This window comes from Macaca mulatta, chromosome X, assembly GCF_049350105.2.
Source record: "Macaca mulatta isolate MMU2019108-1 chromosome X, T2T-MMU8v2.0, whole genome shotgun sequence".
NCBI classification, from domain to species: domain Eukaryota; kingdom Metazoa; phylum Chordata; class Mammalia; order Primates; family Cercopithecidae; genus Macaca; species Macaca mulatta.
The window spans coordinates 23180013-23193882 of NC_133426.1; the positions used below are offsets into that span (position 1 = coordinate 23180013).

General features: G+C 40.5%; 1 protein-coding gene across 3 annotated transcripts in view; it reads left to right on the forward strand.

Annotated features, from left to right (window-relative positions):
- The window catches only part of PTCHD1 (patched domain containing 1), a 75623-nt gene extending 62166 nt beyond the window's left edge, over positions 1–13457 (forward strand). For all 3 annotated transcript variants that reach the window (XM_077988386.1, XM_077988387.1, XM_001088008.5), the window contains one exon: positions 1941–13457. In XM_077988386.1, coding sequence (XP_077844512.1) covers positions 1941–3595 — 1655 coding nt within the window. In that variant the 3' untranslated portion in view covers positions 3596–13457. The remainder of the gene's footprint in view (positions 1–1940) is intronic.
- Positions 13458–13870: the final 413 nt, after the last annotated feature.

Below are 13870 nucleotides of genomic sequence, written 5' to 3' on the forward strand. Positions count from 1 at the left end.
ATGTCTGGGGAGTTTAGGTGCCTTCATTTTAATAGGGGCCTTGGTGCTAGTTATCAAATTGACAGTCTTGACCTGACTTCTAAAAGTGGCTGTAAAACGATGCCTAGTAAATTAAGATAAATGCCAAATTCCTCTGAGGAAATAGGCCTAAATCATTACTGTGAAATGGGCATTCAGGTTTGGGGCCAGGACTTCACAATAAGGATATAAATACTAGCCTGGGCATGAGGGAAGATGTGCACTTAGCTATTGTACACACAAGATAACAGTGACTCACTTTATTCAGCATTATGCTTGGCTGGAGATTTTAAATTCCTTTTTAAAAACAAGACTGTTGTACCACAGGGTAAAGATTTTATTATCCTCAATAATGGGATTGAATATGCCAAGGCATGGAAACAGGAAATTCAATCTGCTGATACTCAGTGCCAAGACAGGGGTTATCGAAATCCACAATGGGTCACTTTGGTGGGCTTTCCAATGTTGCAGTGGCCTGGAAACACAGGGACCTGAAGTAGGGAAATGTCTGACTCCAACTAGGAGAGGTGGTAGAAGTCATGCTAGATCAGGTTCCAGGCAGTAGTATGGAGTCAGAACATGGGCATTTACTGTACCTCTGCTATTTCAGTATTGCTGAAATACTAAACCGGGAGGCGAAGGCACTAAGCAGTTATGCAGAGGGGTTACTGATCTGGCTCTTTCCCACAGATGCCACTATCAAATAGTGCAGAGAAGCTAGCAGAGTCACTGCTGACGTATTATATCACTGCTTGATAAGTCATGTATGAATAACCAATTGGTCAAACAGATCCCTGAAGACAAATTGCAAGTCATAAACCTTCAACCTGAATCCTAATTTTTATCAATAACCAGGAGAGTTCATATTTATCTTATTTTTTCTGTGTTTTCTTCACTGAAACTTCTTCACTCCTACTTATTTTGCTTCCCTCTTTCTCAGATTTATTGCTTCCTGCCCTGATATTTGGGGAGGGAAAAAAGAGGGGGCTGTGATTTAGTTTCCTGTCAAGACTCAAATTAAATACACTGCCTATTTATCACTAAAACCCGCCAGTTGGCCAATTTTAAATGAGGTGACGAGACATTAACTCAGAACCCTCTGCCCACTGTCTTCCTCTGCACTGACCCCTAGCCAGACTTGTGGGAATGGAAAGCAAAATGATGAGTGTCCAGACATCTTCTCTTCTCTGGAATGTTCCACCAACCAGACTTCACCAATAACCCTAAGCTATTAATGGGAAAAATCCCCAGGAGACATATGCACAAGTTTAATCAGCTTTTATTCTTTTTAGAGTCAGGGTCTTGCTCTGCTACCCAGGCTGGAGTGCAGTGGCACAATCATAGCTCACTGCAGCCTCCAATTCCCAGGCTCAAGAGATCTACCTACCTCAGCCTCCCGAGTAGCTAAGACTACAGATATGAGCCACGATTCCTGGCTAAGTTCTTTCATTTTCTTTCTTTCTTTCTTTTTTTTTTTTTTTTCTTGAGAGAGGGTCTTGCTACATTGCCCAGGCTGGTATCAAACTCCTGGTCTCAAGTCATCTTCCTTCCTCAGTCTCCCAAGTTGCTAGGATTACAGGCATGAGCCACCATGCCTGGCTCTACTCAGCTTTCTATAGGCAAAAGTTCATCTAAGTGCAGTTTGGTTGGTGGAACACTCCAAAGAAGAGAACTTTCTTAAGCCAGAGGGAATATGAAGATCTTTGCTTCTCTAGCTGCCCTTTCATTATCTATTAACATTTATGATTCATCAAAACATGGGTCTATCTCCCCATAGGAGAAATCATTGGCATTCACATACCCATCACCACTAGGGTTGGTTACGTTTGCCTTGACCCAGTAGTCCCTCATAATCAAGTTGATTTCCCTCTTAAGAGATTAGTCCTTTAAACTTATGCTCTGGTCTTTTTCTGCCCCCTTAGGTCATGGATTATATGGGACTTTTGAAATGTTATCCTCCTGGAGGAAAACTAGAGAAGACCAACATGTTAAAGAGAGAACTGCAGCAGTCTATGCAGACTCCATGCTCTCCTTTTCTCTCACCACTGCCATGTACCTGGTCACCTTTGGCATAGGGGCCAGCCCTTTCACAAACATTGAGGCAGCCAGGATTTTCTGCTGCAATTCCTGTATTGCAATCTTCTTCAACTACCTCTATGTACTCTCGTTTTATGGTTCCAGCCTAGTGTTCACTGGCTACATAGAAAACAATTACCAGCATAGTATCTTCTGTAGAAAAGTCCCAAAGCCTGAGGCATTGCAGGAGAAGCCGGCATGGTACAGGTTTCTCCTGACAGCCAGATTCAGTGAGGACACAACCGAAGGCGAGGAAGCGAACACTTACGAGAGTCACCTATTGGTATGTTTCCTCAAACGCTATTACTGTGACTGGATAACCAACACCTATGTCAAGCCTTTTGTAGTTCTCTTTTACCTTATTTATATTTCCTTTGCCTTAATGGGCTATCTGCAGGTCAGTGAAGGGTCAGACCTTAGTAACATCGTAGCAACCGCGACACAAACCATTGAGTACACTACTGCCCAGCAAAAGTACTTTAGCAACTACAGTCCTGTGATTGGGTTTTACATATATGAGTCTATAGAATACTGGAACACTAGTGTCCAAGAAGATGTTCTAGAATACACCAAGGGGTTTGTGCGGATATCCTGGTTTGAGAGCTATTTAAATTACCTTCGGAAACTCAATGTATCCACTGGCTTGCCTAAGAAAAATTTCACAGACATGTTGAGGAATTCCTTTCTGAAAGCCCCTCAATTTTCACATTTTCAAGAGGACATCATCTTCTCTAAAAAATACAATGATGAGGTCGATGTAGTGGCCTCCAGAATGTTTCTGGTGGCCAAGACCATGGAAACAAACAGAGAAGAACTCTATGATCTCTTGGAAACCCTGAGGAGACTTTCTGTCACCTCCAAGGTGAAGTTCATCGTCTTCAATCCGTCCTTTGTGTACATGGATCGATATGCCTCCTCTCTGGGAGCCCCCCTGCACAACTCCTGCATCAGTGCTTTGTTCCTGCTCTTCTTCTCGGCATTCCTGGTGGCAGATTCACTGATTAACGTCTGGATCACTCTAACAGTTGTGTCCGTGGAGTTTGGAGTGATAGGTTTCATGACATTATGGAAAGTAGAACTGGACTGCATTTCTGTGCTATGCTTAATTTATGGAATTAATTACACAATTGACAATTGTGCTCCACTGTTATCCACATTTGTTCTGGGCAAGGATTTCACAAGAACTAAATGGGTAAAAAATGCCCTGGAAGTGCATGGGGTAGCTATTTTACAGAGTTACCTCTGCTATATTGTTGGTCTGATTCCTCTTGCAGCTGTGCCTTCAAATCTGACCTGTACACTGTTCAGGTGCTTGTTTTTAATAGCATTTGTCACCTTCTTTCACTGCTTTGCCATTTTACCTGTGATACTGACTTTCCTGCCACCCTCTAAGAAAAAAAGGAAAGAGAAGAAAAATCCTGAGAACCGGGAGGAAATTGAGTGTGTAGAAATGGTGGATATCGATAGTACCCGTGTGGTTGACCAAATTACAACAGTGTGATAATGTCTGCTTGGTATATTTTCACCTTAGGTCTTATCAAGACCAAAGAGATTATGTTAATGAAACAATTAAATTCAAAGTTGTTCCCTTTTTTAAAGATAGGAAACAGGCATTGCCAAAAAAAAAAAAAAAGTAAGAGACAGTGGGGAGAAATGGGCATGGCATATTTTCAGTCTTTAAAACAAAAGAGTTGTTATGAGAATTCACACACACACACACACACACACACACACACACACACCCTAGGAGACCTATAGTCTCTTAAACTAAGATCAAATAGAAGAAAGCTTATTAACAAGCAGGATCCTGTCTTATCCAAACTGCAGATGTTGCTGGCATTGTGACAAAACCCACTGATAGAAAGGTCAACTGCCAAGGCAGAAACAGCTTTTAAGCATTGTTCAAACAATAAGGCTTCCAGAACTTCTGTAGAGCAGTAGCTCCAGCCATGGTCTGTGGTTTGAGGTTTTAGCTGTCTCACCTAGCTCCCTAACACCAAAGGAGATGCTCTGAAAGTTCTGACCAGCAAAAGCAAGCCAGAGCCTTGGAAACTGATACGTGGTAGAGTGGCCATCACTCATGGACTAAAATTGTTTCACCCCTAAATTCACCCAGGTGAAGCAGTTTTGTTGTCTAGAATGAAATTATCATATTCCCCCATTGGTATGCTTTTAACATTTGTATAGTTTGGTTTGGTTAAAACACCTTAAAACCAATGACAGCTCCAGCACTGCAGAACTGGTGTGATTCTATTTTGGAAGAGCTTGTCACTTGTCACCAAATGGGTCTGCTTTATTAGTTACAGCTCTTGGCAGGAGGATCCAGGGACCCAAAACCACAGAGCCAAACCCAAATACCTGGCATGATGGAGCAAAAGCAGGTGTCTACTTGGACCCAGATATAGTGTCTCCATTTTAACAACGACAACAAAATAGCCAGCTGGTACAGCTGTTTGTGGTTGGCCCTACATGCATTTTTTGCATGGATACCCAGAAACATCTGCCCACGCATGACTGAGGGTAAAAAACGAACACTGAAATAGTAATTTGCTGTTGCTTCCAACTTGTAGTGCCAGTCTGCCTTTGCTATGAAACACACCTGCTCAGAGACAGAGAGGGGAAGATCTTTGGTAAGTCTAAGTCCTGACACTGAGAAGCTTTGTAGAAGTGCAGGGAGATAAAGGGCCAAAAGGGAGACAGATGGAAAAGACTGGACAAAGTATTCACTAATACAAATCTATCAATGATGGCAGTCCAATTCTCTTACTAAACTGGCTGCACCTCACCTTGCTGGTTCCCCACACACCTTTTTTGATGTCCTTCTACTTCATCATAGCAAGGCCCTTCTGTGTATTAACAAGCCTAGATATTTACACTCTTGACTTCCAGTATCTACAGAAGAATGGTTCATAGATCTAAACAGAAATGGGTTAGATCTAAAAAGGCTGTATACGTTGTCCAGGCCCCTGCATTTCTTTAAATTTATAAAAATGAAGCTAAAACCTGGTTACATTTATAGCAAATATCTACAGTATTTTTCCCTTTTGGAGATGTAGCTTATTTAGACATCTATAGTGGTAAGCATTTCCCAAAAGCATCTTACCTTTCTGAACCTTAGCAGACATGCTGTGCAAGTTACCCATCTTCTGCAGAGGAGGAAACTGAGACCTAGGAGAATAAAGTGACTCACTCAGGTCACACCACTAAAGGATTTTCATCATTTCAGCATACCTAAGACAGGGCAGGCCAATTTTCAGTTTTCTCATAAGATGGCTATTACTCCTCTCAAAATGCATTTCCAAAGAAGGAACATAGGACTTTATTGGCCACAGGGCAGACATGTTTTTAGTGTCTGGGATTAAAATGTTTGAGGTTTAGGTTTGCCGTTGTCTTTCCAAAACAGCAAAAAAGCCCAAATAATTCAGATGTAACCATACCAAGTGCAAACCTATGCTTTCTATTTCATGTACTGTTGTCCATACAGTTCTAAATACATGTGCAGGGGATTGTAGCTAATGCATTACGCACTTGCTCAGTCTCCCCTGCAGACACACTAAGTGATAATACAAGTGTTATGCACTCAACTAGAAGATAATAAGCTTTAATCTGAGGACAAGTACAGTCCTCACAAAAGGGCAAGTTTGCATAATAGATCTTCGATCAATTCTGTCTCCAAGGGGCCTGCAACTAGGCTATTATTTATAAACACAACTGAAGAGGGGATTGGTTTTATTCTTAAATCATATGTTGCTAAATCATTTTCTGAACAGTGTGTTCTAAATCAGTCATTGATTTAGTGTCAGCCACGTGGAGCACCTCGACTTAAAGCGACTCCACAAAACTGACACAACACACACAACAATTAAATGGATTTTGTTGAGAATTTAATCATTCAATTTGGTCAACCAGAATGACTTACTGTGGAACTTTGTTTTATGACAGATAGTAGTTTTCCAAGTTGATTGAGTCTCTGTATACCCTGGGATATTGTATTTTTTAATGAAGGGCATTTTCAAACTTGTCAACTTCTCTTTTCAGCACTTGAAATGAAGGCTTATGGAATTCTGACTGTGAAATGAATTTTTCTATTGGGAGATTATGCATGCCAAGCTTTATTATTTATTGTTAGATAATTATTATTTATTTGTTAATACTGATTATTGATTATTGCTCTGCCTCATTGGTTTAGCCCCACTGTGGAGAAGACACTTTAGAAGTAACTCAGAATCACATCCCCATAAAATCTAAGTCTTTACTTCATCAAGTTTTACTTTTTGAATTACTATAAAGAGGGAAAAATTGATCCCTGCAAACACTTGAAGAAGCGGTGTTTTTTCCTTTCAATTAATTCCAACCAAGACATTAACGTCCACTTTACCAAAGAAACTTATTTGATTGGTTTTGAGTTGGTGTTTGTTGTTTGTTTACCAAAGAAAATATTCCATTCATCAAAAATATTTCTCCTGGTCAACTAAAAAACTGTCATACTGGGATTTTTTTAGCCATTCATAAAGAAAATTTTTAAAAGTCAGGGTAAGGGTGGTATTAGTGAGTGAAACTCAGAAGAAGATGTAAATTCACAAGGAATGTGGTGTTTGCAAGAAAAAAAGTGATACTTGAAATAGGGCATTATTGTTTAGCCTACAGCAACATTCCAACAAGTAGCATCAGGGCTCCTCAGGTTAAAAGAAGTATAGTTTGTTCCAGAGAAAAACGAAGACAAACCCTCATGAAATGTTTCTCCATTGTTCCAGCTCATAAGTTTTACTTTGTGTTGGGTTTTGGAGTCTTTAGTTTCTTTGATGTCTGTTTTGCTTTAATTTGGTTTGTGGTTTGTGTTTGTTGTGTTTGCTTCTGCCTTTCCTACCACTTTCACTCCCTCAGTTTTCAGTCAGAAGTGTGATAATCAGATGCCATCCTCCATGGCCACGCTTTTTGTACAATATACTGCTCCAAATGAGGCCCTTGGTAACCCTTATGACCCTTTAATTCTAACTAACCATCAACCAATCGTAAGTGGCATTCTGAAACCATGACACCACTTTTCTCCAGTGCCAATGACGGGGTTCAGCTGTGTCCATCACAAGAAAAGGTGGAATGGGCAGCTGTCTTGGGGGTGTGGCATGAGGCAGAACCTCTTGGACACAAATGTTACCTTCCTCATAATGGCTTTATTCTTTTGGATCCTATTAAAGTACCCCTGTAGCTTATAGTAGTGTTTGACCTCTGACTGTTTTCTCATCTGTAAAATGGGGATAATATCAGTAAATATCTTTACATTCAGCAAATACTTATTGAGTGCCAAATATTGCCCAGATACTGTTCTAGAGACTGGGGACACAACAGTCAACAAATCAGATTTTTAAAAATCTGCGCTCGTAGAGCCTACCTTTGCGTGACATTGCAGTTATATTGTGGGGATTGAGTGAGATGAGAGATGACATTTGGAAAGCACACTTGGAAAGGCCTGGCAAAGAAAAGAGACTCAAGACATTATTTGTAATTCTTCATTCTCGCACAGTAGCACTAGGGCTCGGGATGTAAAGCTACTGAGAAGTACATTTGAGCCTGAGATTAGGGCTACAAATACAGTGAGTTGCCACAGAAGGTAGTTAATTACCAATCATTTTAGGACATTCAGAATGAAGCTGGTCACCACTTAGTGGGGCCACTGGAAAGGGGCTGCAAGTCCTGGATGTCGACATCATACTATGATCTTTGAAAAAAACGGATACAGGCACTTGCTTTTGGGGATGGGGAAGAGACACCACTGATTACTGAATAACTGTGCCTGGCTTGTCTGAGGGAATGTAAACACTCCCTTTAGGTAATTTGCTTTCAATTTTGTGTTAAAAGCACCAGGTATTTAGAGACATAAAGTTCCTATTTTTTAAAAGCATAGTAAAGCTGTGATACAAAGAAAAATATTAAGTTAGTGGATTCGCTGGCAAAGAACTAAGAATGGCTGCAGCCAGCACATTGCAGAGTTCCTCCCTGTGGTGGTTACAACTGTTTATTTCTGTTTCATGCCAGTCCAGGAGAAAGCAAAGAGGAAAGTGGATGAGCTATAATCCATTCACCTGAATAGGCAGTGCCAGGATGTTCCCGCCAGCTTGCTTCTAACCCGCCCCGCTTCTGTCCAGGTGATTTGTTTGAAGTCCTCTTTGATAACTATGAGAGCACTGTGGAAGGAAGAGGAAGTGAGGCGACCGGAGAGCTATGGCCTCTGTGCAGATTTTTGAGTTACATTAAAATTAGTGCCACCTGATTAGGAGCCTACTTGGTGAGGAAAGAAGCCTTCTTTTCGAAGTACAAAGAAAGCAATGTGTACCAAGGAGGAAACCAGCAGAGAAACCTTGGTGGAAGAAGTGATGTTCCTGTGGAATATGCCAGCAGCTTCTCCTTCCAGAATGCTGACACCAGATGAATCTTTGGTTAGAATTAAGCCTACCCCTTTGTTTTTCACATGAGAAAACTGAACCCTGGAGTAATGAAATTATATTCACAGAGCTAATTAGAAACAGATATGAGAATATAATTGAAATCTAGTTCTTAGCCTCAATTCTTTCTCCATTCTGCCACTTTACTGCCAGATTCTATTCATCTAAATTATTGGGGTCTTAACCTGGGGGCCAAATGAGTTCATGGGAGGGGTCTCTGAGCTCCCTAAAATCAAATTATATGCAAAAATGTGTGTATATATTCAACATGTGCATTTTCCTAAAGAGGGCTCACAGTTGTCATCAGATTCCAAAAGAGGTCTATAACCCAAAAAGGGTGAAGAACAACTGTCCTAAATTAATAAAGACCTCATTGGGAATGTGACCCTGGTGTCCTCATTTTGGCTAATGAGCAATCAAGAACTTTTGAACTATCTTTTCTCTAAGGATCCAAAAATGCTTCAAAATAGTGGTTTCTTCATCCCAAGCCAAGTGCCTACTTCTGTTCATTTATTCTTCATTCATTCTTTCATTCATTCATTTATTCTGCAAATGTATTTTCAGTGCCAATTCATGTTCTAGCAGCAGCTAAATATGCCCTCCACAGCAGGACCAGGAAAGGAGCCCTCTGTACTGTGCTCTTGTTGGCAAGAGGAACACCAGGTTGCTACCACATTCTCACTGTTGCAACAAAATATATATAGCCTCAAAATTTCAGTAACCATCCCACACACATACACACATAAAGGCAGCAGCCAACAAAGCCAACATATAGAAATGTGCCCTGTCAAAGAACCAGGGAAGAGCAGCCTATTTCCAGGTTATATATAGTTATATGCTGCTTTGCAACTGCATACCACATCCTTGGAAGGGCTGCTCCCAAATGAGCCCTACTCTGAGATGTCTACACTAGGCATGCTTTCACACATGTGCAGTACCCTACTCTCAAACAAGCATGGAGAGAATAAATCTCATTCATTTTGATAATATTCATAGTGGGCAAAGAAGCAACCATGGCCATGGACAGATGGGTGCATTTAAGGACAGGTGTGGCCAGGCACGGTGGCTCATGCCGGTAATCCCAGCACTTTGGGAGCCGAGGCAGGCAGATCATGAGGTCAAGAGATTGAGACCATCCTGGCCAGCATGGTGAAGCCCCGCCTCTACTAAAAAATACAAAAAAATTAGCTGGGCGTGGTGGCACATGCCTGTAGTCCCAGCTACTCAGGAGGCTGAGGCAGGAGAATCACTTGAACCCACGAGGTAGAGGTTGCAGTGAGCCGAGATTTCGCCACTGCACTGCAGCCTGGTGACAGAGTGAGAATCCATCTCAAAAAGGAAAAAAAAAAAAAAAAGGACAGGTGTGTTTTATTCACAAATATGCAGAAGCCCAGTTCTCTTGACTCCAAGTCAGAAGCTAGATAAAATATAGGTTTCTGGAGGAAGTTGGAAAATAAATGACTATACTGCACTTGTTGGCTCTGTGGCTACTGATATAACTTTAGGCACAATGGAATTCACCTGGGTTGACCTATGGGAAAGGCTGGGTGAATCATTACTTGGCCTTGCATGAAGCACAAAGGAGACACCAATGGCTGATCAGTGCCCCTTCCATCATCTTCTGCCCAGCCATGATAAGGAAAGCCTTCTGTTGAGATGGAGGAATATTAGTTCAACTTTGTAACATCTGATGTGAAGTTTGAGGGCTTTGTTCACTGGGATCCACAAAGTGCATTGTCTAATTCCTGCCAAATGGCAAAGACCCAGCCCATTTCCATTACTCATTCCAGGCTCATGCTTGGGAAAACTAATAACGTTCTCTGACAAAACAATTTCCTTAATTTTCTAGGATGAATCTTGAACATGTTTAGCTCAGCCTTTCAGATATTTATTCTTTAAATTACCACCCTGTCAAAATTGCCTTTGCCCACTGATCCAGAATCACCAAGGCAATTGCCATGATGCCTCCCAGGACTGTGGATGACTGGGCAAACTGGTAATGACCCACTGGCTCTGCTTCACACACACACATACATATTGACACACATATGTACACATGCATATATGTGTGTACAACTATAACATAGAAACATATACCTAGACACATGCACATGTTTACATACACACATCACAGATGTGCATGCACACATACACATGCACACCACCTTTTACAATATGCCTGACACATTTGAGGCACATTAAAAAGCCTTGGCAAGCCCAGCCCTATAGTTCTGTAAGGTTTGGCAGGCCGAAGGCTTCAGACGTCTGCAGGATACCATTGAAAAAATGTTATCTTCCCCTTCTGTATGTTTCTTGTGCATGAGCACAGCTAAGAGCAGCCAAACAGTATGCTTTAAAGAAAAGAAACCTGGAAAAGTGAATGTGCCTTGCAATTTAAAAATTGCTAACTGTTTCATAGTGGGAAAACTGCATTTGTTGGAATTTTCTAAGTTATAAGCAAGAAGAATAGCATAGACCCAAAACCACAGAGATCTCTCCCAAGGTATGGAATTGTGGAAATTTATTTAGAATATTTGCTTGGTGATCCAGCGAAGGGGGAAAGAAGTGGTGAGGAAGGACATATGGGGTGGTCCCTTCATCTTGCCAACTCCTTGTCTTAGGAAGAAGTGGGCAGTTTCCATTTATCCCTAGCATCAGTTTGATGGGAAAACCAGTGCATTTCATCCACCTCAAGGAAAGGAAGTGCCATGCACAGAGGCCTGGTGATAGGCAACATCCATTTAGGAGAAAAGTCACACAAGCAACAGAAGAACTATCCAAGACTAGAAGCTTAGAAGCTTATACCAAACTCTCTGTCTCTCTCTCTCTCTCTCTCTCTCAGACACACACACACACACACACACACACACACATACAGTAGTTGGGAGTGGACATTAAGAGGAACCCTAGTGCAGTTCCCCAACAAAATCTTGGCATACGGTATAACGGGGAAAACGTAATTATTGGGAAGCTGAAAACAATCACATCTGTGAGGAATGACTGAATATATGAGCTGAGGATAATGTAAATTGTTCTGGATTGTCTATAAGGTAAAGACACAGAGCCTGAATCTATGCTTTTCTAAATAAAGGGACCCCATATTTTCTTTTGAATTATTGACCTGTAATTCCTCTTCAGCAACTTAGAATACACTCAAGTTCTCTTCCTATTGTTTATGATCCCATAATACAACCACCCACTATTTGTTGTGCTTTACACTCCAGCTTAGAACCCATGAGCAAAATTACTGAATTATTGAATGCTAGGCCCAAACAAAAGAAATTTCAGCTTGCTTTTAGTAATTTCTTGATCAAACTTCTCTCACTCCTCTAAATGTGCAAATGTTTCAAAATTGTAAAAAGTATGTCTACATAGCCAATGCTCTTAGTATTTTTAACAACAAAAATAACCTCTGCCAATAATTATTAATGACAAAATAGTCATAACTGTTCAGTGTTCCTTTAACAGTCCAATTGTAGTAGGTGAGAAAACAAAAAAGAGAAGCTATGTTAAATATTTAGTAATGTTGGAAAAGATCCTCACCCTAGACATAAAATAGTTTAAACATTTAAACATGGCCCCTCTCCTATTGTCATTGCTAGTGAAAGAAGTTCCTGAAATTGCATCTTATTTTGCAAAGTTTTGGGCTAAATCACAATTAATTTTTAAGTTGCTTCCATGGCAATAGATCTAAGACCACAGCTTGTCAATCAAAGTAAGCACTAATTCAGTATTCGGAAATCTTATCACCTATTCCTCCAAAAAGACCCCATAGTTACGTTGTGTTTCCCGGTATTTTAGTTGGGTTTCTGCACACTAGGCAAGTGGGTGATTCTGGTCATAATAAACTATTTTCAAACTAGGAAAAAGTATCCAAATGCTAGAGCAAATAATGAGTTCAGCTTGGTCAGTTTTGAGACAGATAAGCATAAAACCCTACTAGAAAAAAATAATAGTCAAACCTAGAGCTTTACAAAGTGTGAGTCACATCACTTTTCTCCATGACAGGCAGCATGTGCTCAGGTGGAATTTAATCAAAAATGTACCCAGAGCAATTTCCCGCAAAGAGCTGTAATACTTTGCAACAAGGGGCATTAATAAACTATAATTTTTACCTAAAGTCAGGAGACACACAAATCCTTTTTAGTGCCCCTCTACATCATCATAGCAAGGCCCTTCTGAACATTAACAAACCTAGATGTTTATACTGCTTATTTGCAGTATCTACAGGGCAATGGTTCATGGATATAAACAGAAATGTTTTATCTGAAGAGGCTGTGTATGCCACCCCAGACCCCTGCATTTCTTAATATCTAGAAAAATAAGACTAAACTTGTTACATTTGAGGCAAATGTGTACAGTATTTTTCCCTTTTAAAGATAGTTTAAAAAATCAATCTAATAAAAAATGGCCAACTCTTTCAGGAAAAAAAAAATCCTGTATTTTGTACTACTTGAGTTCCTCTAATGCCTAAAATATGTATTTACATCATCCCACACCTACACAGAAACAAAATCAGCAGGGAAAACCATCCCACTGATGATTGGCAATTCCACGGTTCCTCTCCATCTGACCAGCTTTCACCACAGGGCGATCTTTCATGCTTGCACATGGAGTTTATACAATGTAGAAGCCCCCAAGTCACTTAGCACACTAAACCTGGGAAATGGCTCATGCCAAATACATTGAGTCCTTAGTTGACTATCTTTTCATATTAAAATCCCATCTTCCATTGAAGCATCCTGTTTTCAATCTTGATATCAAATTTCAAATGTAAAGGAGATTTCAAATGTATTGCTTTCACCTTTTCTTTTTTATTCATTTATTTTTAATTGACATAAAAATTGTATATATTTATGGGATACAATGTGATGTTTTGATATGTGTATGCATTGTGGAATGATTAAATCAAGTTAATTAACATATCTATCATCTCACATCTTTCTTTTTTTGCTTTCACTTTTTCGGGTATATTTCTAATCCTCTACTAGACACACAACAAAGAGTGAAATGTCAGTGGGCCAGGGGAATATCTCTAGTTTTGTTTTGTTTTGTTTTGTTTTGTTTTTGAGATGGAGTCTCACTCTGTCACCCAGGCTGGAGTGCAATGGCATGATCTCGGCTCACCGCAACCTCTGTCTCCCGGGTTCAAGCGATTCTCATGCCTCAGCCTCCCAGGTAGCTGGATTTACAGATGTGCACAACGCCCAGCTAATTTTGTGTTTTTAGTAGAGACAGGGTTTCACCATGTTGGCCAGGCTGCTCTCAAACTCCTGACCTCAAGTGATCCACCCACCTCGGCCTCCCAAAGTGCTGGGATTACAGGTGTGAGCCAC